The sequence below is a fragment of the Gambusia affinis genome, linkage group LG23 (genome assembly GCF_019740435.1).
Source record: "Gambusia affinis linkage group LG23, SWU_Gaff_1.0, whole genome shotgun sequence".
Lineage (NCBI taxonomy): Eukaryota > Metazoa > Chordata > Actinopteri > Cyprinodontiformes > Poeciliidae > Gambusia > Gambusia affinis.
Genome location: NC_057890.1, coordinates 5,131,986 through 5,157,614, shown reverse-complemented (window position 1 = coordinate 5,157,614; position 25,629 = coordinate 5,131,986). Strand labels below are relative to the sequence as shown.

The 25,629-nt window shown below is 41.8% G+C and overlaps 1 protein-coding gene across 18 annotated transcripts in view; it reads right to left on the bottom strand.

Moving 5' to 3' along the window:
* The window catches only part of sox5 (SRY-box transcription factor 5), a 251,315-nt gene that overhangs the window by 6,338 nt on the left and 219,348 nt on the right, over positions 1-25,629 (bottom strand). For 8 of the 18 annotated variants that reach the window (XM_044107512.1, XM_044107510.1, XM_044107513.1 and 5 more), the window contains 6 exons: positions 17,084-17,248; positions 10,555-10,753; positions 6,866-7,041; positions 3,820-3,922; positions 2,412-2,585; positions 262-478 (listed from right to left, as the gene is read on the bottom strand). In XM_044107512.1, coding sequence (XP_043963447.1) covers positions 262-478; positions 2,412-2,585; positions 3,820-3,922; positions 6,866-7,041; positions 10,555-10,753; positions 17,084-17,248 — 1,034 coding nt within the window. The remainder of the gene's footprint in view (positions 1-261; positions 479-2,411; positions 2,586-3,819; positions 3,923-6,865; positions 7,042-10,554; positions 10,754-17,083; positions 17,249-25,629) is intronic. The other 10 variants (XM_044107509.1, XM_044107523.1, XM_044107516.1 and 7 more) reach the window with 7 other exon arrangements.

Genomic DNA, 25,629 nt, shown 5'->3' with positions numbered 1-25,629 from the left:
CTGGTAAAGTTTAAATGTTAATGATCTGAAAAAGGTCCCACAGGCTGGTTAAGCTGAAACACGTCTGATGGATCACCAGCCAATTTCTTAGTGCATCTCGTTGGTCGAAATCTTTATTAGTAACTATGATATATTTACATTCAGTCTCTGCGTTTAAAACAGAAATAGAATGATAAAAAAAAAAAATCCTATAAATTCTGATATTTTTTATTTGTAAAACAAACAAAATCCTCCTGGACCTAGAACTACCCAGTCCCTCACCCTACGCTGAAGTATTGTCTCATCTCCTGCCTGCGGGACCTCATGATGGCCTTGTACTCGCCGATGCGCAGCTTCTTGCCGTCCACCAGGCAGGTGCGTTTGGGCCGCGGCTTGTACTTGTAGTCCGGGTATTTCTCCAGGTGCTGCTTGCTGAGGCGAGCCTGCTCCTCGTAGTAAGGCTGCTTCTCCAGGTTGGTCATGGCTTTCCACCTCGAGCCTGGAGACGGACAGAAAACAGTCGTTAGCTTTGATTAGCTGCGGCTTTTCTTTGAGACAACTTGTTGTTAAGTAGGGCTGGACAATATGGCTGAAAAACCTAACATGATATATGCATCTCATGTCTACTATAGTTTATTAGGGCCTTTGTAGATAAAATAAAATTTCCAGATTAATGTCCAGAAAATAACTTTTTTTTTTTTATTACAATTGCTCTGATACACTATTGTACATAGCAGTTGATATCAATAATTGATTTGGTTTTTGTTATAAATATCTGAAATACTGCCAAATTGGTAGCGTGACCCTTATTTTTATTTTTTAAGGCATTTTATGAGGTGGTCAAGCTGAAACTGCTGCTGCGCAAGTTACTCAACAGAGTGTTACTAAGTAACCAAAGAGTGAGTAAGTTGAGCTACGTCCACACTACAGGCGTTAATACTCGATTCTGATTTTACATTTCTTTGTGTGCTGTCGTTCACATTTCCAAATACTGGGACTTATATGTGACTTGATGTGTGAACTGCAAGCAATGTAAAGCGTCCGCGTGTCCAGCAGAGGGCGCAATAATGCGAGCGTGCTCGCTCTTTGTGGAAGTACATGTGGATAATAATGGTAGAAAATGTTTTGTAATTTATTTATTGTTGTCTTCCATGGTCGTTGTTTTTCTTCAGGATGCAGAAAAGTGATTTTTATCGTGTATCACTGACATACAGGTCGGATGTCGTACAAACGCAGGTCACATTGGAAAAGGTCGGATAGGTGTTGGATTTAGAACCACGTGTCCAAGTAGCCCGGGTCAAATCTTTAACAACTGGATCTGTGCTGTTCAGACTGTCATGAAAAGATGAGAGAGAGGTCACAAAAGGTTAAAAACCTCTGATTTGGGTCACCTCAGTCTGCAGTGTGACTGTAGTCTTAGTTGAGCAGCTAAAGTCTTTCCTGTGCCTACATCCCCCAGAATGCTGTGAGATTCTGGATTGGAGTTCAGTGAAATTATTGAATATTCTATCAGACATATTATCTATTAATATTAGTCTTGCAATATTTATTTATTGTCCAGACCTATCTTTCAGCACTGTCACTTATTACTACTAGTCCTGACATTTCTTTGAAAACATGACCGTCTGCGTGTAGATCAGCCACTCTGACTGATGTGTGGTGTAGGACACTCAGCAAACAGTTTAAACTGATACAAGTGAGGATGAGCTTAAAACACACACACACACACACACAGTGTAGTGCTGGAAGTGGCACCCGGAACGAGAACGCAAAAGAGAGCAAAAGAGGGTTAATGAGGAGCACCGCTGGGACGACAGGTACTCATCTCAACTAATGAGGACTTCACTTAACCTGCTGTCATCTCTCAGCTCGGTTGCTGCTCACAGATCTGTACTGTGTGTGTGTGTGTGTGTGTGTGTGTGCGTGTGTGTGTGTGTGGGTGGGTGGAAAATCTTGTGCCTGTCTTCCTCTCTGTGTGTGCTTCATATCTGGTCTGAATTTGCACTTGACTACTGTATGTTTAATGGGTAAAAGCTGTCGGTGCGCGGCTGTTCTCTCCCTCTCTCTCGTCTCTCCCTCTCTCTGTGTTCTGCGATCTGTTAGCAATCGAGAGAGCGGAGGCTTATTAAAACCAGATTTCCCTGTGTTATAAAACGCTTAGGAGCTCTTTAAAATGTCAGGGCCGATCCCGGCGGTCTGGGGGAAATGTCAGGCGGCCTTGCGCTGCTTGTTTAATGCATAATGAATTATATCATCATTTGTCGTGGTGGTGCTCTCCCCCAACCTTTCATTAACGTCCGCTTACACAACGTCGCCATGGTACGAAAGCAGCATTAGTTTGTAATGCGTGTGTGTGTGTGTGTGTGTGTTTGTGAGACGGAGAGATGGCTTATATGATCAGCGCATTGAGCTGCTGAAGAGCGGTAGTTTACCGAGGATCTTGCTGATGTTGGAGTTGTGCATGTCTGGGAAGGCCTGGAGGATCTTCCGCCTCTCGTCCTTGGCCCAAACCATGAAGGCGTTCATCGGCCGCTTAATGTGCGGCTCGTTGTTGCTCCTGCCACGCGTTTCCCGAAATATTCTGGAGTCGGACACGCTGGGGGATCCTGAGGAGGAAGACAATAGTTATGCAATGTAAAAAGAGGAAGTGTAGATCAACTTTTGTACAAGGTTGAGGCACACACACTGCAAAAATACAAAATGTTACTAAGTATTTTCTAGTGCAAATATTTTAGTTTTGTTTTATTTCATGTGTACCAACTTACATAAGTACTGGCAGATTATTTCATTTATAACATTGGATATAACTGCAGTCTTGATTGTTTTTCTGCTAAAATACCAAAAGGTGACAAGTTTTGATAGCATCCGTTTAAAATGTGCTGGTATTTCAGAGTTTGTAATGCTGGTCAAAGTTTCCACCACAAACCAACGTCTCAGTAGAGTTGATCAGACTCTAGATATTTAAGTTCATGATGTCAGGACAGAAAAGGTTTGGTGAGCCTAAGCTGTCAATATTTACTGCAGTTCTCTAACAGAGAGAACTAGTTAAACTATTTCCTGTTTTACCTCACAGTGTGTGTAGCAAGAATCCAGCCTTCTTTGTCAAAACTGTAGATACTTTAAATCTGAATCATTCCTCTGAAATGGTGAGGTTCACATTAGTAGTCATTTATTTTATACACCACAGTAGTTCAAAGTTCTTTACTTCATAAAAACTTAATACAGTAAACAATTGTGAAATAGCAATAAATACATTTTTGTCAAATATAAAAATAGATTTTGCAGATTATTATGAATCAAATGCATTTAAAGGAGCTCTCTGTTTATGCAATTTTCTGTAAGTTTGTTCCAAATTAGTGGAGCGTAGAAGCGGAATGCTGCCTTTATATTTTGTAAAAGTATAAATATTAAAAATATCAAAACACTTTTTTAAATTGAATGTTTTCTTATCTTTAAAATTTAAAAGGTGTCAAAAAGAAATGGGACTTAGATCCTGTTTGTACCTCAGGAAAAAAGAAAGGCAGCGAATACTAATTAAAGACTTAGAAAATCTCAAAGCGAGCATACGATGAAAAGAATGGTTTCAGTTATATTTGTTAATAAACTATTTTCGGTTTTAAATAAGTGTTAAAATCAGAGTGAGATTATGCTAAAGCAATAAAAGATGAATTTTTACTTCAGCGTATTTGTATCAGCTGTGCAATTCATCTTTCCTTTAATGTTCAGATATTCTGAATGTGAGAATCCTTCCTTTGGCATTGTGTGTGTGTGTGGGTGGGTGTGTGCGTGTGCGTGCGTGCGTGTGCGTGTGTGTGTGTGTGCGTGTGTGTGTGTGCGTACCGTCGGAGTCTCCACTCATGGTGAAGTCCAGCATGGCGTGGCTGAACTTGTCGTCGGCCTGCTGCTTCAGCTGCTGACTCAAACTCTCCAAGGCAGCTTTGTCCTGAACAGTTCACAGTAGCAGTCGGTCAGTTTCTGAGTCACATGCTGGGAAAACATGAATGAAACTCCAAACCTGCACTTCTGACTGGCAGCTCCCATCACAACTACTCTCATATCTTTACTGTTTATTTTCTTCTCTCTCTCGTTTTAGACATTCGAGGTGAAAATGAACAATTGTTAAGTGTTATAAAAATATAGATATTTCCCCCCACCGCCAAACAGACAAGCTGTTTGACAAGTGGAAATGTTAAAAACCTGAACACACATCTGCGTTTGAGTGTTTCCAAATACAAAATGTTGATTTTACTCTGGTTTGGATGTTTACTGTTATGTGAGTGAGCTGCTGATTAAATGTGTGTGTGTGTGTGTGTGTGTAGCAACTCCTGGCAGCCACCTGCGAGAGTGGAGTGCGGCGGCTTGCCTCTCTCTTGCAGAGGCCCCTGAGGGTCGACGCATTAGAGGGAGAGAGCGCAGCGCGGACGAGAGCGGGGCCACGCCGCACGGCCCCCTGGGTATTTATTACAACCAATAAAAGGCTGATTTACTGAGCATTTACATGCCTAATGCAAGCAGCCAGCACACACTGCGCTGGAGCTCGGCTGATGCTCGCACACACACGCACGCACGCACACACACACACACACACACACACACACACAGGCGGCACGGCACCAGCGCCAACGTTTTACAGTTTAATTACACGATTAGGAGCTCTACCCAAAACACGGCCGTCTTCTAAAATGATGTTCCGGAAAGTGTCCTCCTCCATTTCCATGTGACCCTGGTGAGCCGGGCGGCTGCAAGCAGGGAGGGCAGAATGCTAATGAAATGCATTTTATCTATTTTATTTTTTTTTAGTCCAGTGCTGTTTAATTGTTAGAGATAATTTACCTCTCCAACCCCCGACAGATTGGAATAAATAGGGAAGAGGAAGAATAAAAGCTCTAAATGTTTCAAAAGTATTTTAGTTTTAATTTCTTCTGCTTTTATAAATGCATAATAACCCTCGATGGTTTGGAGTTAGTCATTTTGTATGTAAATCAGAAATATTTTAGGAGATTTTCCCTCATTTTGCTCTAATGAAAGACTCATTCAGTCCTTGTTCCAGGAAAAAAATAGAGCACAAAATGTCTCCTAACACTTTCAGATTTTAAGATTAAATATGCGCTCTCAGTTGGCTTTATGAAGGGTGTGTGTGTGTGTGTGTGTGTGTGAGAGCAGAGACAGAGTGGATGACAGCCTAGTCTGACATTAAGCCCCGGTACAGTACATGGGAAAAGTGGATTGAATGGCTGACATGAGAGCGGAGACACAAAGTAGTGACAAAACTAATCCTCTGAGTGTCAGGGACGCCGCCGCTGTTTCCCAACACACAAAGCGGCGGAGAAAAAAGAGGAGAGGGGCTGCAGAACATCACAAAGAGTCACCACTGTTTCATAAAGTCTTTACAATCTACAACTTTATAACAGAAACATCTGTTTGTCTTTCTTAAATGATTTCTTGTCCTTTAAAACTCCTAGCTATTTACCACAAGGCCGAGCAATTTGCTAATATTTAATGCAGTCAAATCTGCTCCATATTTCCTCTGATCAAACGTGCAAACAGTTTTAAATGTCATTATTTATAAGAAACATTGTAACATAAAATTTAGTGGTTTTTAAAAAGTCCAAAGAATCAAATCTTCTCCTACTTTAAAATTACCCGAAAGATGCTTTTCCACATTTTCACACCAACATTCTCCGAAAAGATTTGTTGCTGAAAAGTTTAAATTAAATTTCAGCTGACATTTGAAAATAAGAGTTTCAATTAGTTTTAACGCCACAGTTATAAAGTCGGCTGCAGTTTAACAGTCTGTCCAATTAAACGGCTTTTGTCAAAATTGATGTTAGTCCATAAAGAGCAGGACGGGGAAAAAACTATATTTGCAACTTGCAAAAAATACTATTTAGTTTAATAGTTTGCTTTGTATACACTAATGTTAGTTAATTAATGATTCTCAATGCAATATTTATCAGCAATATCAACATGGATACAGAAAAGCAGCAGCAGGAGGAATAAGTCCTGCTTTGATGCTCCAGCTGATTCCAAATATGTAGAACAAATACTCTGCTGAGGAGCCGACGCAGTCATTTCACATTACCGTCTCCTTGACGCGCCGCTGTGCCACACACACACACACACACACACACACACACACAAAGCCCTACAGTGTGCCTCAGACGCAGTCATTACCTCCACGCTGCCTCCGGTTTTAACCTTATCTGACCACGTTTAGCTGTGTGAGGGCATTGTGTGCCGATTTGCCGCCTACACGCCGCGGCGGGGACGGCACACGGCACGACAAATTACCGCACGCCGACAGTGAAGACGGTCACGGCCTGCGATGACTTCAGAGGGCTCGGGCTAGATCTGTTGCAGTTTTTTTTTCTTTTCCTTTTTAGCGCCCTGAATTCAGAGGCTGAGATAAAAGGCGCTGATTTGTATTCGTTTGTGCCGAGCTCCAGATGACTGAGTGTAAATCATTTGTTGTGGGGAAAAATAAAAATAAAAATCCTGACACAATTAGTATTTCACCTGAGGCAGGAGCTGAGAAGATTTTTCCGATGTATTTATATGCATTGTGTATTTCTGTAAGCCGTTGCATGTCTAGGAAATGCACACTAACTCAAAATGTACGCAAAATCATTTAGATTTTTAATTTGTGAGGCTGTATAAATGGAAAGATGGAAAGAGATTTTAAAATCTACCCAGTCGTCGAGGCGTGAAATTTGCCAAAAGCAACTATGGGTTTTTCCCCTCTATTATTTTAAAGTTTGTTTAAAATAATAAAGCACAAAAATCAGAGGGGAAAAACACATAGTTGCTTTTGGCAAATTTCACGCCTCGACGACTGGGTAGATTTTAAAATCTTTGTGCGCTGGAAGGAAAATCAAAAGACCCTGACCTTGTCGGAGCGGCCGTTGTTGAGGCTGAGGTTGCTGACGGAGGCCATCTTGGCGTCCAGGGCCTGCTGCTCCCCCTTCAGCTGCTCCTTCATCTGCCGGGCCTCTGCGAAGGCCTTGCTCACCGCCTCGTGGTCGTTCAGGTAGGCTGTCGACGACAACGAAGACAACAAGTCTGCTGAGACGCAGACAGGAGGGACACTCTGTTAGCCATCCTGTTCAGCTTCTTTATTTTTCATAAGCACAAACGCAGATTGACTATTAATAGCAAAAACAAAATAAAAAAATAGTAACCAGCCTTTTTTTTATTTTTTATTTTTTATTAGTATTGGACAAATACCTCCAAAGTGTTTACTTTGAAGCGTCTCATCTGGAACAAATCTTCTTCTGAACCATAAGGTAAAGGCATTAACATACAGTTGATGAGGGGAGGTTGCCAGGGCGAGTGTGTGTGTGTTTATATATCTAACTGAAAAAACTCAAAGCGACTGACCACTTTGCAGCCGAGTGGAGCATGTGAGTCAGAGTTTGCCCCCAGCAGTCTCATCCCCTTCAACAAAACGCTCTAAGCAGCGTTACAGTCAGAAGAGGCACCTCTTATTATTCTGCATGTGTGAGAATGTGAGGCGCCGTTATCTCCGCTCCCCATCGGTCCGGTTGGTTCTTAACAAAGAGCCACTGCTGCTTTATGAGGCCTTTATCTGCGCTAATCCGCGCCGCTAATGCCAGATTATCAACTTCAGATTGGTAATGACAGAGCCGTGAACTCTTTCACAAGTCATAACCGGAAAATCTGGACGGGAGTTGAGCCCGACAAAAAAAAAAAAAAAAGAAAAAGAGAGGGTGCAGGATCAGAGGCAGGACAGAGGAGTGAGAACAGAGATGAGGAGGTGGAGCAGGGAGGGGGGTGACAGAATTGGGCGGCAGTCAATTTTAATCTGCAGTCAAAAGAAGAGGCGGCGGGGGGGTTGATAGAAATTCCTGCACACACATGATTGTGTGATTGCTTCAACTGACAGCAATGACAACCATCCAGACCCGGCGAGTGAATGTGACCCAGATAAAAGGAGGGAAAGGTTGGAGGGGATGTCTTCTGCTCTGTCGCTGCAATAACACAAGTTCTGTTTTTTGGGGGGTTTTTTGTCTCTTCTCTGCAGATGCATGCGGTACGTTTATAAGGAAACGGAGTTGGGGGACTGCAGTTGTTCACGGTGTCGACTGAGACAAATGTGTGACGGTGGTGGAAATTACAGGCGCCTACATCTCTCAGTCTGGTTAGAGAAAGATGGACGGATGGAAAGAGAAGAACATTCCTCCAGGTGTTGCAACAAAGCAAAAGCATCTGCTTGGGTTAAGTTGAAAAGCATTTAAGTTTTAAGCAGATATTTAGCTTAGTTGCAATAGTTTCTCAACTTTTTAATGATTGTTTTAAATTTAGAAAAAGAAATCTATATCTTCTGGGAATAAGAGCAAGAAAAGGTCAAAATGGTTTAAAGAGAAGTAAAACTAATAGTTTAAACCTGCAGTTAGCATGCTAGGAGCAGATAGCCTGACTAATTAACCACCAATTATCAGTTTGTGTTGCTCTGTGAAGACCAGAACAAAAGAGAAATTTGTGCAACTAGAAAGTTTAGCTAAATTTGTTATTAAAGTTTGTGCATGAGGTGCCAAGATAGCAACTCTAGAAACCTATAAATTTCTAAATCTATAAATGTTGATCGACATTTTATTTCAACTTTGTTCAAACAGCGTTAAAATGTGCATATTGCTTACTTACAGTTTTCCAGCAGCTATTTGTATTTATAAACAAACACACACACATCAGGGTTAAAAAGCTCTGATCTTATTATAAGACGTATGCGGTCTGAAAAAGAACTTGATGAAAAACTAAACGTGTTCTGCACTCTGAAGGGTTTAATCAGGTTTCATTCTGATTCCAGTTTGAATATAAATAACCCCAAAAGGCCCTCCTAATCTGCGACCCCCCCTCCTCTCTCTTTTTCAAACAGATTGCAAATCAAAACGACCACCTCTGGACCCGGCTCCGATTTGTCCGCCCGCTATGAACTTGTAAAACGGATCCTAATACGATGAGCCGGAACGCGGCGCGGCGCTCCTGACCGCCTGAAACTCAGCGGCAACAGATGGAACAATGAGCTCCGGCGTATCGGGGATCTGGCCTCTGCCGCGCAAATAATTCAGCCAGGATCACACACAAACTTAAAACACTGTAATCCATTTTTCTGAACAAAAAACATCTGGGACCGAAAATCCACTAATCTGATATTAAATCCGCCGATTTGTTGAAAAACAGTGAGATTAGCCAGAATGTCAGGAAGAAGAAGAAGAAGAAAAAAAAAAAACAGACTTAACTGCATATGAGGAGGAGGAGGAGGTTGGATTGTGTGTGTGAGGCTTTGTGTGAGTTTGAGTGTGTGCTGGTATTGTATAGTTAATGCTGGGTGTTTGCGCTGTCCTGGCTCATGTAAGAGGCTTGTCTAATCTCATTGGTGATACCTTCTGTCTGTCATGCACTCCTCTCTTTATTATTCCCCCACTTCATTGCTCTGGAAAAAAAAACCCCACTAATCCTCATCTCTCTCTCTCTCTCTCCCATTCCCTCCCTTCTCCTCACTCCTATGTCTCTCTGTCTCTTTCAGTCACTAATAAACACATAACAATGAAGCCGCCCTGCAGGCAAATAGCAGCACGGAGGAACAACACAAACACTAATTATAGGCTGTTACATATGTGTAATATTTGAACTATCAGTGCTGCATGAAAAATGGATTAGGAGTAAAAAATAGTGATTCATTTATGTCATTTTTTCTTTATGTGTGCATGTGGTTAGGAAGGATTATGGTGCTGTCATCGCAGTACTGCTAGAAAAAACACTGTTCTTGTTGTTATAGAAACACTGTCTTAAAAACTTAGTGATTTCCACTAATGGAAATGTATCTTTCTTGTGAAAATGTCTGCAGCTTAAGAAACTGAGCTTGTACATCTACAGATTGTTTAGAGATGAACTGGTAAGTTTTGATTGGTCAAAAAGCCTCACTCATAAGTGTTGAAGTTGTTACTGATGGAAGTAGACTCACAACTAGATACTTTTCACGTCAGTAAACGGGTAAAAAGTAACTGTGTTCCCTGTTCTCCCTAAAATGAAATCTAGTTCCAGTGACAATATGCCCGACCCAGGAGTGCCAATCTATTTAGTCTAATTCTACTCTTCTGCTCTGAGCTTTACTATTTATTTTACATTATGTTTAGAATTCCTGATTCCACTTTCTGAACTATTTGAAAGATTTGTTGCATTTTGTTTTTAGTTTGACAAACATAGTCAACATATTGCTTTTGTCAGTTTAAGTTTCTTTTTTTATTACTGGCTGTTCTCCTAATTTCACTGATTGAACAAATTAAAGTTGTTTTTGCATATTTGAACAAAGCTTGTACAGTTATTAATCAATTTAAGTGTGCTGTACTGATGCAGAGTTATAAAATAAATTTGTATTTTAACACACAGCAGTTTTCTGTATCACATCGGTATCAGCCAAATAAACCTCATATTGATGTCGATATGGGAAGGGAAAAAGGCGGATTGGTGGTTCTTTACTTCCACTTTCAGCCCCTTACTAGCATGTCTTGACTCTCCAGTGCTCTGCTACTGTACAGGCTAGTTAAATGTACTTACCTATTGAGCTGACTCTGGTGGACGGCGCTCCGATGCTGGAGGGCACGGCGCTGTGCTTCATGGAGCCGGCGGGACCCAGCTTGGTGGTGGCGGCAGCGGCAGCGGGAACCTGTGGGGAAGTTGGGGGGGAGTTGGGTGACTTGCTCTCGGATGCCTTAGGCTTGGCCGACAGGTTCAGTGGCTGTGCACCCTCACTGTCCTGCAAAAACCAAAACAGCACAGGTTCGCCCACCGTGACCACCGTAAGGTAATTTGGAAGCGGGGAGGCGAGGGGGACGCCCTCGTGTCTCCCATGACCAAGACCACGTGCCGATTTAGTCGAACCCCCATGCACAGCAGTCCGAGGATGAGAAGGTGACGGGGTGCATGCCACTGCCTGTCTTCACACGACGACAAACACACACACAGACCTTTGGGTGCAAAAAACCCCGCACTGACATTCACATGCAAAACAACAGGCCACCTATAACAGCGATGCATGCACACTCCACATGCAAGCTGCAGGAACATGCAGGACAGTTCTGCTTCTTGAAGAGCCTCACATCCAAACAATATGGCAAGCAACAACTAAATACACGGTGAGGAGGAACACCGTGGCGCCGTGTCTAAATATACGGGACGCCTCCCGTCTTTCGCAGACAGTAACGCAGCCTTTAAAGGTGTGAGAGCGCAAAGATGCAGCGGCGTCTCAACGCATCAAACGTCGAGCAGAGCAGAGGACAGTCTGTCACTTCAAATCGCTCCTGGTCCGTTAGAGAGCAGAGACCTCAGAGAACGTCGCAGTGTGTGGAGGAAGGCAACCGCTTATGCCTCAAACACACACACACACGCACACACACACTGAAAGACGTTATTTTACTTAGAAAGGTTGGTGACTTGCAAAAATTTTCACACCTGTTGAACTTTTCCACATTGTGTCGCATTACAAGAACCACGACGGCGTACTGGGGCCGTTGTAGACAGGAGGGGGAAAAAGGAGAACATTGTTGAGTTCCAAAAGCTGAAAATGTTCAACTTTTGAAACTCAAAAATGTTCTTGGTTTTTTCTAGAAGATTTCAGAGGTTTTTTATTCCATCTACAGTGACCCTAATAAGCCATCATACTGTATTCGTATCTGATTGAACAGTTCAGTGGAAAGAAAATATGAAAATTTAGTCTTTCTCAAACATCTGAATAGAGTACAGTACTACTTTAGTCACAACAGGCTAGCAAATTAACCAATCAGAGAAAAGCAGCCAAGAGGCCCATGGCAACTATGGAGAAGCTGCAAAGAGCCACACGGAGAAGGCAGCATCATGCTGTGGAGTTCATCCCTCAGCTGAAGACCTGAATGTGATGTGAAGATGGCTGTTTACAAATGCTCTCTGATGCCTGTTGTTTAATACCACAGATTATATATAATTATAATTATATATAATTACAGAAAAAAGTTATTTGAAGTATTGAGCAAGGGGCAATTAAGACGTATACACACTAAACTTAAGAAGGGAGGAAAAAATGAAAGGTTTTCACTATATTTACAACTAAAGTCTTAACAGTTGAACAGGCCTATACATTACAAACGAAATTAATCAAAGTTTGTATTTTTACGACAGAAAAATATGGAAAATTTCAAAGGACAGAAAAAGTTGAACGTTGTCTGGTGAGCTGTCATGGCAACGTAACCCCTGCTGACGACCTAATCCAATCAGGAGCAGCGTAGATGAATCACATGACGGGAAGGAAGGAATTAGATCAGAGACGGAGCAGATGCACACACACACCCACGCACACACACACACACACACACACACCCAGCACCCAGTGTAATTAAAACTCCACAATTAAAAGCCCGATGCTAAACGAGACGGTGATGCTGGCAGGTCAGGCCCGACTGCAGTCGTGTGAAAATACAGTTCTGAATATTGAAATGTTATTTAACAGAATTGGGGATAACTTTCAGGTGTGGCTCTATTTAAAGCTAACGGGAGATAATAGAGACATTATTTGTATTTTCTGGTCATTAGTCTAATTGCAGCTTAGGCAGTATAGAAACCAGAATATAGTGGGATTCAAAGAAAAAGAAAGAAAGTATTGTGTGTGTTGTATATTCACTCATTAAGGCCGACTTTTCCTGATTCCCTCTCCTTGAGTCACACTAAGCCTTATGAGCCCCTCACAACTCAATTAAGCCCTTCCAATTAAGCCCCTACGACGTGTATGTGCCATCCTCTGTGTGTCAGCGTGTGTGTGTGTGTGTGTGTGTGCGACGAGTCCTAACCGGATTGTCCTTCATTAGGGAGGTCTTTCTAAATAGACGGAGGACCCCCAAAGATGCCTTCAGAAAGACAATGGGCCGGAGAAGAAGAGGAGCGAGGAAAAAAAGAGGAAAACTGAGCGGGAGCTCCTCAATCCTGACCCATATTACGGCGGGCTTTGGCTGCGAACGCCTTTGAATATTTATTACAAATAGATAATGCCTCTGCTGCTCGTACAGTGGATGGGGGAGTTTCCTCTCCGTGCCAAGCCAAATCCTGTGGTGGGAAGGTGGCCAACCTGCATTATGCCAGTGTGGAGGAATTAGTTTAGAGAGTGGAGCTGAGACGTTGGACAGACTCGTGTGTGAGAGAGAGAGAGATATTGTTTGACAAGCTCTAAAGTGTGTGTGTGTGTGTTTGCATGAGGACTCTAAAGGTTTTGGAATCTTGAATTAATACAATTGTTTTTGTGTCTCTCTTGGCAGAGGAAACAGTCTCCAGCTTTCAGACAGAAAACATGCAGAGTGACAGCGAGAGCCAGAGGGACACAGAGATGGAGAGGAAGCAGAAGGGGAGAGATAATGTGTGTGTGTGTGCGTGTGTGTGTGTGTGTGGGCTGCTTCTGCGGATGCCGACATGTGCGAGTGACATCAGTGTTCTGCATCTTATTGCAGGAGCTGACGGTTCAATTAAAGCGACATGTGCTGTGCCACCACCGTTTATCCCTGCCTGCTCTGCATGACTGGGTGTGTGTGTGTGTGTGTGTGTGTGTGTGTGTGTGTGTGTGTGTGTGTGGAGGTGAGCTGTAGTGACTGTTCTATTAACTGTAATGTCATCCATCCATCCATTATCTTACACGCTTTTCCCTACTGGGTGCTGGTGCCTATCTCCAGTGGTCACCCTGGACAGGTCAACATATCAAACCTTATCAGGTTGATGTCAATTTTAGGTCAGCGATGCAGAATTGAATCAGTCTCCAACATTTAAGGTGCCTTGCAGAAGTTCTACATTCTGAACTTTTTCACATTTTGTCAGGATACAACTACACGAGGCATCTAGTAAAAACTGGCCCTCCATATTCCCTACTGTGAAACATCAGGATTTGTAAAACCTGCTGCAAAAGACTTGGATAGAGATTCAACTAGGACAACTAAACATACAGCCAGAGCTGCAGTACTTTAGTTTGAATGGCCCAGTTAAAGTTCAGACTTAAATCCAATTGAGGATTTGTGGCAAAGAAAATATAGCTGAGCTTGGGTTTCTTTGTAATGAAGAATGGGCAAAAATGACTGATGGTCAAGATTTAGAAAACTTCAAGGCGTGCTACCATCAGGCTTAGCATTGCTTATTTATTTACATATTTTGCTAAATAAATACGTACAGTATATTGTTTTAAATGTTTGCATTTTTGAAGAGTTTATAGTTGACGTTAATCTACCAATCTTCCAATAACACATAATTATCAAGTGATATTTTCAAATTTCCTGTCAACTGTAAACATATTGTTTTTATAATATTTTCATTATATATACTTCTGTTTGAAAAACAAAAATTAAGATGCCTTTAATTTTAAGATATTAAAGATGTTATTTTTAATATCTTAAATCTTCTTAAACAATATTAAAACACTAGAAAATCATCTCAATCTAGTTGGATTGTATTGAAACAATAAGCTATTACCAACCATCACACTCATGTACATGTGTGATTGTGTCGGCTAAAGCGCTGCATATGGTGCATCATTTTGACCTCCATTGTGTGTGTGTGTGTGTGTGTGTGTGTGTGTGTGTGTATGCATGCCTGCATCTCCACATCCACTCTTGCGTATAAGAAAGCTTTATGCAGTCTGCAGTGATTTAAGCACAGAGGGTGTATGTGTGTGTTTGTAGTGCTCCACACCTGTGTGTGTGTGTGTGTGGGTGTGTGTGTGTGTGTGTGCGTGTGTGTGTGTGCGTGTGTGTGTGTGTGTGTGTGTGTGTCTGTGTCTCACCCGAGGGTAAAGCACTTAAGCGGTGTGTGCCTGAGTCCAAACAGCTGTGAGCAGAGCCAGCCACTGAGTTTCTAAATGACTGGAGCCCTGACATAGAGCCCGCATGGGGAGGACACCTATGAAATATACATGTCACTTGACTGAAGACATGGTGACAAAGAGGAAAAGTTTTTGAGGAAGCATTGAGAAAGTCAGTCTAAGCCAAAAAAAAAAAGGTGAATGTCTTTAAAATTGGTCTAAAACGTTGGTAAATAGGCTGTCGGGGTCCAGTCTGGTCAGCTCACCAGTCAGCCATTACAACTCCCTGGTCTTCCTCCACCACAGGCCATGACTTTCACTGCCAGCCTGACTCTATATATATGGTAATAAGTGTGTGTGTGTGTGACAGCGGGGTGGGGTGTGTGTGTGTGTGTGTGTGTGTGTGATGGAGATGTAGGGAGTGTGTCGGCAGAGGAGGCTGCAGGGAACAAAGTCAGAGATCAATTTGTTGAGAAAGGAAACAACGGGAACATTGATCAGGAATCTGGAAACTGGAGAGGAAAAAGTAGAAAAAGACGAGCTAAACTTTCTTGTACGAACGTCCTTGTAAGTGTTTGCCTGACTGACCAGAGGTCATGCGAGCACCAGGGAGCGTGTTTGTGCGATTGTGCAGGAGGGCAACCAGATATTCATAGGATTCCACCTGGATGGACACGAGGCTCCACTCTCATCACACCCATCAGGCAGTCAGCCGAGAAAACGACACAAACTCCAACAGATCCCCCCAAATGGACCGCGGTGGGACACCAGCTGGGGGTTCTGGGATGAAGTGACTCTATTTGATTTGCAGACATGAAGTGACTGAGAATCGTCGGGGAGCAAGTTTGTCTGAGGGAAACGCTTTGTGGAAACTCAGAAAAAGAAGGAAGGACCTTCACTGTTTACGCAAAGTCAACAGAGTATTCATTGTGACCGCAAACAAAAAGTTGGTTGATAATCTCAAAAAACTTACATTTTGAAAATTACTTTCGTTAAGACATATTTTAATCGTACATTATAGGAATGAATCCTGATTTTAGTTACTTTTAACGTTCGTTTGGGACTGGAAAGTCGTTTTCGAATATGATGGTAAATTATGTCAACAAGAGCAAAGGCAGCTTACAGCTTACACTTTATGTCCCATAAAAGCCTATTTGAAAGCATATTTCATGTGCCTTTAGTACAATTACCTTTATTTAAAATTAAATTAATTAATGCATGTTGCTAGACTGCAAAAATACAAAATCTTACTAAGTATTTTTGGTTTAGTTTCTTGTGCAAATATCTTGGTACGCTTGAAAAACAACAAAACTAATTTACAAGTAACTTTTCAACAACATATAAGAGATTCTTTTAATTAAATAATCCCTTGATATTGATTAAAAAAAGAACAAGTTCAACTTTCAGATTATTTCACTAATGGGAAAACTGTTGTAGTGAGTGAAATAATCTGTCAGTCGAACTAGTACTTTTTCATCAATACAAAGGATTTATTAACTTAAAACAAGATCCTATATGTTACTGAAAAGTTACTAGTAAGTTAATTTTGTCTTATTTCTACTGTACGAAGATATTTCCACTAGACCAAAAATTCTTGGTAAGATTTTGTGTTTTTACAGTGCTAATCTATATAATTTTTTTATCCATCTTCCTTTCAGCCTTAAATAGTCTTAAATTCATGCATTTAAAATTAAGGCCTTAAAATGTCTTAAGCTCAGCTAAAATAAGTATGTTGGCCTTTAATAATGATACCAGGTCTTAAAGTTTGTCTTGATAGGACTATTTAATCTTGTATGTTCTTTCTCTGTTTTCTCCTCGCAGAACTCTTCTGTCAGGCAAAAGTTTGAGTCACACACAGAGATATCTTTATTGTGAGGCTAGCGCTAACTGGCTACTAATACGCCTAAGCTAGTTAACTAGCTTTTTTGCATTTAGTTTTGCTACTTGCTTGGACAAAGTTTGTACATTCCTGTGTAGGCACAGGTCTTAAATTCCATTCATAATGGTCTTAAAAGGTCTTAAATTTGAGTTACTTTAACTGTTATCTGAAAAAGAAGCATCTTCATAGCATGGGGCGGTTACTGTGAGCATACTGTGTGTTCAGGTTGAGGTGCGGTGATACACTCAGCTCTGCTCTAAGTTATATAACATAAAAACACATGACATGTAATCTTGCAGATGGGTTCTTGCTGTTGTGTGTTGAGTACAGGAACATGCACATCCACAAGCACAAACACGAGGCCTTTTGAGTTTTGTTTAGGTTTTTTTTTTACCCAATCTTACCTTGTTTTTGTTTGAAGATGGGGAGCTGCGGTTCTTGTCACCCTGTGGATGTGAGTTGGTGGGTGGGGAGTGAGCGCCCAGGTTGGCTTGCGGCGCGAGGCTGCCACCGTGCTGCTTCGTCCCCGGGGAGACCTGCATGGCCGCCAGCTGAGCGGCGTACAACTGCTGCCAGGTCACAGAGAGAGGCGGGCGGGTTTGAAGGAGTGGACAGTAAGAAGAAAGGAAGAGGAGCGAGGTTACGGGAGGGGGAGGAAAGAAAAGGATGACATGAATAAATGAATACTTAAGAGCACACACACACAAAAAAAGGAAAAAGGCAACTAAAAAGCTCCAGAAGAGGAGGCCATTAGTGGCCCGGCCTCTGTTTGTGTGACAGAGGGACATTTCTACTGTCACCCCCTCAAATCCCTCCCTCACCCCATGGGAGAAGCGCTAACAGCCTCTCTGACAGGCCTAGAGATGGGCATGTCCCCTCCAGGTGCATCGTGGGAGAAAGGCAAACATTCTGGCTATCGAGGTCATGCCGGAGAGCCCGGCTCTGGCACAAGGTGGGAAAAAAAATCATGATGATACAGAGAAAAGAGAGAAATGTGTCTCTCTTAGCTTAGTTACAATAAGAGCTGCAATGTAGTTCAATAAATATAAATGAATTGAATAAACTGTTGTGGAGGAAACAAAACCGCAGCTTTCCGAGTCTTATTTTTTGTATTTAATTAGTTTCTAATTAATTTAAGGCATTATGCTGCAGGATGCTGTGTTGGTAAATTCACTTGTTTTGTTTTTTTCTTTTTGTTTTTTTTCCCCCCCGAGGCAACACACACTCACACACACACACACACACACACTAAAATGATCACAACTTGGAAAAAGCTTCAGTGTTCCTTTCTGTCTCAATCAAACCCATCCTGCAAAGCTCAGCTGCTTTCATGTGTTCTAATACAAATCTCCCAGACGCCGTGTCGTCTTGCGTTCCTCCAAATTGTCATTCCTCCCTCTGAGGAGCAACAGAATGCTTAGTTTAGAGAGAAGTCACTGATGTGTTTTTGTTTTTTTTTGAATAGTTATAATTGTTATTTATTTCTTGTGGAATAATTTTCTGGATGAAGATCACCGTTTTTCTCTTTCTGAGTTTAACTTCCGTCCTTCTGTTGGCGCTTGGCTGCCGGCCACCGGCGTCAAACAAAGGCTGGTTTATGCAAATGGACAAGGAAGAGATGCTGTCACCGCTATTTTCTTCTCTTCATCATGCTTTTCTGTCTGCTTGTACCGCTTTCTGTATCGCTGCTGACAGCCATGTTACCTCCTGCTCTCCTCTGCTATCGCAAATAAAGAGATTAATCTCTGGAAAGAAACAAAGGCATAGTTTCGGGGAGGAATCTACGTCCATCACAAGTGGCTGCAATAATAAAATACTCCAGTAGTACAACATAAAGACGTTTTCTTTTACAATTGCCTCCCTTTTCTATTCCTTTTGCTAAATTTCTACTTCAGTTTTGCTTGTTTTTTTTAAAGAAAGGATACCAGACATTCCAGCAAAATCAATTATTTACTGAAGGAAGAATCACCTCTCTGGTTAGCCCTTATGAATACCTTGAAACTTTGCACTTGAAAACTCCTGTATTGTGAAACTGAGTTTATGCCAAAAAAAAGTTTCTTCACATTTGTGTTGTGAATGTTTTTTTTTTTTATGATTTTGGCTTTTTAAGAAAAAAAAGCAAAAAATAAAAAATAAAAAATTCTGAAAAATTTACAACATCATCTGTTTTTGCTGTAGCGTATCACTACGCCTTTTCACTTTTTCACTTTCGATACGATACACATATCGCATATTTGAGAATTGTCTGATACCGATAGTGACCCGCTACGAAATCTGCACGAGTCACAGATACTTTTAGAACTTATTTTGTTCTGTGCAAGGTTAGAAAAGGCTTGATAGAGTGACATTACTCAAACAGTGATAAACTATATAGGTATGATAACAACTGACCCATTGATTATTAACCAGTGGCTCTACTTGTGGGATACAATTTTTACTTCTAAAAGTCTTGGGAACTTTGTGAGAGTCAATGGCATTGTGAAGCATCTGTTTTGGTTGTATTTACCCAGAATGCCCTGCGCTATGGCCCACTTCTGACTTTTGGAGTGATCTCCGGTCCACTTACATTCACACATGCATTCAAACAGAACCAGAGTTCACTTTAACCGAGCCGAGTCCTAGGCTTTTAGGCAGACCAGAGTTTGCTCTTTTGGTCCACATCCACAACAGAGTTCAATTGTGCATTCACACCTCCCCAAATGAACCAGAGCTTGATTAAAGCAGACCCAACAGGACTGGTTGGAATGCACACTTTAATGACTCCAGATGTATTTATTTCTCGGTGTCTTTACCAAGGTAGCATGTAAAATGATAAGGTGCTGTATTTTGTAAGCCAGCAGGTCCGTCATGAATCACTGGATGTGGAGGCCAGCTAGCTGAGATCTGATCAGCTACTTGCTCCCTCCTTTCTCTTCAATTAGCTGCACAGTAGCTCCTGGAAAAGAGGTGGTGGGTGGGTGGAGGTGCAACCAAGCATGAACTGCCCTCACCACTAGCCAAACTCCTCCAGCCTGTGCACCACAGGCGGGTGTGTATGAATTTGTGCATCTTTGATTGTGTGTGTGTGTGTGTGTGTTTCCTGCCATATTCGGACCAGTGGTTCAAAGGCCTCTTTATTTGTGGACTGAATCGAGTTCCATTACAAGGCCAGGCCCGCGTCACTCAAAGGCTGCTCAATGGGCTGGCGAGAAATGACACACACGCACCCGTTTGACTGCACACATGTACACACACACACACGGTGCAGAGGGCAGCGGCACTGCAGAGCGTGCCCAGAGCGTCGCCACGACGACATGCATGTCAACAAACAGGAAGTGACAGCGCAAAGCCCCCTGGGGTGACTGGAGGAGTGAACACACACATACACACACACACACACACACAAACAATGAGTGAGAGGGGGAGAAAATTCAATCGAGGTTGCTGGATGAGACCAAGAAATTTAAAATGTCACTCTCTGGCCAGGCATACTGCTGCACTTTCTGTGTGTGTGGTTGTGTGTACGTCCCATTAAGACCTGCTTCTCACTCCTTCTGTCCTTAATCCCCTAATGTGAGACCAGCAACATCTGCATATGTTTGTGTAACATGTTTAGTGGTCAGTGAGTGCTTCTTGCCCTCGCTGACACACTGTGTGTGTGCGTGTGTGCGTGTGTGTGTGTGTGTGTGTGTGTGTAGCATGTACTGTACCTACTGATGGACAATGTGAGGCTATTGGAGATCACAAACTCCAAACATAGGCTGACTGTTTGGTATTAGCGCTATTGACTCTGTACAATGTGTATCCTGTTGCGGTCTGTGTGTGTGTGTGTATTTGAGTCATTGTCAATAATCTGCAGCTTTAGACAGATTACAAACTCACTTGATCCTCACTGTCTGAACTAGCTAGCCATGTGTATTGTTTACATGGACACAAGGGGAGTTTGTATGGATCTGAATGGATTGTTCTCCACCACTGTGCATTTCTTCCAGTGGTGATGAAATGTTCTTGTACTTAAAGAGACAACAAAGTCAGCATTTATAGATTTCAAGTAGTATAATTTTTTTAAAATAACTCTCAATTTCTTTTTAAAGCTTAGAGACAGTGCTTTTAAAAAAAATAGGAATTAAAAAATTTTTTTTTAAAGATTTATTCACCAGCTTTACCAGGCAGATTACTGCCAATTTAAAAATAATTTTAAGACTTGCAACAGATTCTTGGATGAATTTAGATCCTTACTTTGATTAGGTCGTTCAAAGTCAAGATTGTAACTTAATGGAGCTCTAGCTACATGTTTAGAGTCAATCCTCTGCCACCGTCTCAAGCCTTTACTTGCATCCATCTTTCCATCCTGCCCGTACCTGAGCTATGGATATCTGTAGCTCCTCCACAGTTGCCATAGAAACGTTAACTTGCTTCAAACCTCTCCATAGCGTTATCCTCAACCTGTCTGCTGTTCTCCTCTGCCTTCATGGTATTGTTTGTTCACTAATCTAAATAAGAAGCTCAAAGGCTTTTTGTTCACGCAATACAACGAAAGAATTAAGTTGTGTTAGAGTTCGATTTGGTATCAAAGTTGTGATAGAAAACGTAAGACTCTGGCCACAAAAACAGACCCTTGCTAGCATACCAGCTATCTGTAGACCCTTGATTGATTCCAACACTTGTCCCGGCTTATTGCGAATATTTCTCAGGATCAATTATCACCTCCGGTAGGAGAGATACCAACACAGACAGAATTCCCATATCCAGGAAAACTGCTTTGCTGTTACTCTGCTCCTTCCCAGATAAGGTTTTTGTACAGAGACAAGCTACTCCATTGATTTCTCCTCTAACTCCTCTCATCTGTTCCTCCCCCCTCCTCCTCTCCTCTATCTGTCTACCCGTTGTTCGTCCATCTACGTCTCCGGAGTACAGTGCGATAATCCAGGACAATATGTTCCAACATCTGCCTCTCCATATGATGCCTGACCCACGCTGTTGACCCTCTTTATAGCACACACATACACACACACACACACACACACACACACACATTTTCTTCCTCTCACACATCCACCTACTTCCTTCTCCACCCTTTTTTTTTTTTTTGTATATCAGTTCCCCCCTTCATCTGATCCTCTGGATGTTCATCCTTTACGGCATTATCAACATTCCCCAGTCTGTCTTTCGCTATTTGTTTGATGTGAATGATAACTGTATCAATGTATGAAGGGAGTCGGATTAATATGCTCTAATGCACAATGTCCCACTCATCTCTCAGATTAAGATGCTAAATGCCAACCTTGCACACTCCAAAGCCTCCATTGCCTTAAAAACCTTCTGTAGAGGATTCTGCGTTAAGCCACTATTGACTGGAAGAGCTAGTCTGCACATTTCTATGGCGGCTGTTAGAAAAGAAGATGACAGAAAGAGCATTAAATCACAGAGATTAAAACATTTTCTCTAAGAAATGCACTTATCACGGGGCTTTTGAGAGATCTCCTCTTAGTTGTCTTTTATCTCGTGTATTCACTTGCTATGGAGTGTCATCGGGTCAAAAGCCGTGTTTCTATGCATGATTCCTCGCCTCTTATCTAGAGTATGCATCAGTCGACGAGGGGAATAGTTTCAGAATGTCTTCACTTGAGAGCAACATTATGGAAATAACAATAAAACACGCAGCAGCTGTTTGTGAAGAGAGCCACAGTCACTTATCAAAAGTTGTTCATACAATGTCGTTTTTTTCCATGCCAGTTCATCGGCTAAATTTTTCCACCTCTACTGGTGTAATAAACCTAAATGTAGACAAAGTAGAAGGGATTTTCGATGTGGACTTAAAGTATTATCATTATATTTTGTGGCACTATTGTGATTTTGCAATAAATGTGACGATAAGAAGTATTTATTTGAGGTAGCTGTGTCACTGTAATTACAACCCCACCAACACAAAACTGCTCTTGAAAAACGTTCCCATTCGTATTCGGCTGCTTTATGACACCAGTCACATCCAAAGAAGTGTGATTTGTATCACAAAGCTGCAGACATTAACCGATATTTAATCGTAACTTCAAATGTATCGACACTCGTTGAACAAACAGTGGAGGAAATAAAACAGAGAATACGGACAATTTCTGGGAATTTTAAGCGACATCAATTGGAATTTACTGTGACAATAAATTTTTAAAAAATATCCCGATAAATGATAAACGATACGATAAATGGCCACCCCTACAAAGTAGTCTTTACCATGGTTCTAAAAATGTTTTCTACAATTCAGAGGTGGAAATCCATACTTCCTTACCTAGCAAGATTTTTACTGTCAGCAAATGTTTGTTGGAGGAAAAAAAAATACAGATAGCATAATTAAAATGGAGATTTAATTAACAATTTACATAATTTGTCTAAGTGTCACTGCAGCCTCTTAAACAACAACATATCTTTATGGTTTCCAAGCACATACAGTAAACATTCAGTTGGGTGCAACATCTATGTTGATCTTCCTACTGACTTATAGATCGTGACTTACGACTCGGAGATTATTTACAGTTTTGTTTCAGAACGATATCCAAAGGACGAGGGTGAGAAGTCTAAGGTTTGCCCTGTCTGGCCTGATGGAAATAAAAGGAAATTTTTAAATGTTTTGGCCGTAAAAGGTTAACACTGCTTGCTTAGTGGCCCTTATTGGCTTTTTATCTATTTTTCTCCCTTCCTAATATAAAGGTTAATTAAGAATTAGCAGAAATGGAAACAGTTGGCAGCCCTTTGTTGTTGACAGCAGGGTGCTTCCAACTGCTTCAGATCTTATATTGTGTCAGTAGGGGTCTAGGATGCCCTTCAATAGTGCAATTACACCAGCTTCATATTGCCTTCACATTAGTGTCAGCATTGTGGTGACAGTACTCAAATCATTGTAGCAATTAGAATATTAGCATATGTAATCACTATGTCTCTGCATGCTAACCAGGCACTTTTAGCTTGTTTTTGTCGGTGCCTTTGTGACGCAGCGTGTCAGATGTGTGTGTGTGTGTCTCCTCTCTCTGCGGAAGCACCGAGGTTATCGCCGCGTCTCGCCTCGGCAACAGAGACACCTCCTTATCAAATGAGGGCGCCATGACAGCCCCGAAGGAAATCCATCCACTCTGAGACATCTGCACTCGTGTTAGCCTGGGCAAATCTGTTCCTCTCTGACGAAGCCTTAATCTCATCAGGCGACTCTGTCAGTGTGAGGACAAAATCTGTTACTGAGATGATTTGTTTTTCTGCAAGCTGTGTGTTTTTTAACCTCTCAAAACTAGTAGGGGAAAAAAAACAAACTAAGGTGGACAAAGCTGATTTTAAGCGAACATATGGACAGCTAGATTGAAGCGCAGGCAGAGAACATTATTCTCCAGCTAAACACACACATACACACACACGCACGCGAGTAATAATGAAATCACTGTCGACAGCGGGGCCCGTTCTCCATGATAGAGTTACACAGCTATTGCGTTCTCCCTGTAGTGTCTAGCATATGGGGCGGCACGTTTGGCTGACAGGTGCAAATGTATTACGCGCGCGCTGTGTCTAACCCCTTAACCCGTATTTTCTCGTCATTCTCTGTGTGTGTGCGTGTGTGTTTGAGTGTGTAGGGGTGTGTTTGCGGTCAGCAAAAAGACGTGTTAATGTACATGACAACCTGCGTGTGTCAAAACAGCTGCACACAGCCAGACATCTGTGCGTGCACGTGCGTTACATTTAATAATTATTCACATCAAGGAGGCAGAGGTGACGAGCCCAATACTGGAGATTAATGTGTTTTAGAAAGGCAGCTGATGGGACACCCGTACAGGCTGTTAACCTCTGAGAGAGGAGGGCCACAGAGCTCGTGAGAATTGTGGTGAAACTGTGTGATGTTCTGCTAGAAAACGGACCAAACACACAGTCATCCTGCTTCTAAGTGGGACAGCAGATGACTCTTTCCATGGTTTCCCTTTGCACCCCTGCCTTTGCTGTTTGGACCTAAACTGGCTGCTGTCAGCATGCAGATAGCTGTAAATATTTAGAAAACTGTGTCTTTCTATGTAGACATATAAATCCACCAATATTTTAACAGTAACTGCAAATAAAACATTTTTTCAGCATTTTGAAGAAAGTTTGTCCCGTTTTCTTTTCTTCCTTCTATGTATTTTCCAGAGCAGCATGAATTAGTTTTATATGCGAATAAAACAAAAATGAAACCGTTCAGATTTCATTACTGTACAGTATAAATACCAACGACGCAAACCAAAAACTAGAGTTTATTTTAATATATTTTTACTGATCTTCCACTGAACTGCTAAGCAATAAATGTACCCTTTCTCTAAGACTATATCTCTGAATAATGGTGTCGAAAATCATTTTATTCTCCATTGATTAAGAAAATTATTGCTACATTATTTCACCTACATCTTCTAATTAAGTTAAATACAGCTCTACTATTCTCTCCTGAAAGTTTCTGTCTTCCCAGATTCAAAGCCAATTTCGAGACCAGTAAAAGTTAAATGTTTGCTGTGACCAGAGAGGGAAAAGTCTAGATTAATCAATGTGGTTTATCTGAATAACTCTGACCTAGGCGTGCTGACCCCTGTCAGCCACTCTACAGGACAACATCAATCTCATTCCCTTTTTATCTCAGGAAAAGCCAAAGGCTCAGGTTGCATTTGACAGATCTGTGTGATTTTTCATGTCTGATCATAGAGATCACGTTCCGGCTGTCTGTCTGTCTCTCTCTCTCTGATGTCCAACACTCTGGCTCAAAGTGACAGCTGTGCGTCCCCTCCTGCCCGCCACTCTGCTTGCGGCTGTGCGCGGAGCAGCAGTATGTTGTGTGAACGCTGCCGGGCTTTAGGAATTTATTCACAATGACGGCATTCACCAAGGAAGAGACGGGGGGGGGGAAAAACTGGAAAGTGTTTTCTGGAGAGTGTAAAAGTCGTTTGATTCGAGTTGCATGCTTGCCCTCTGGCGTATT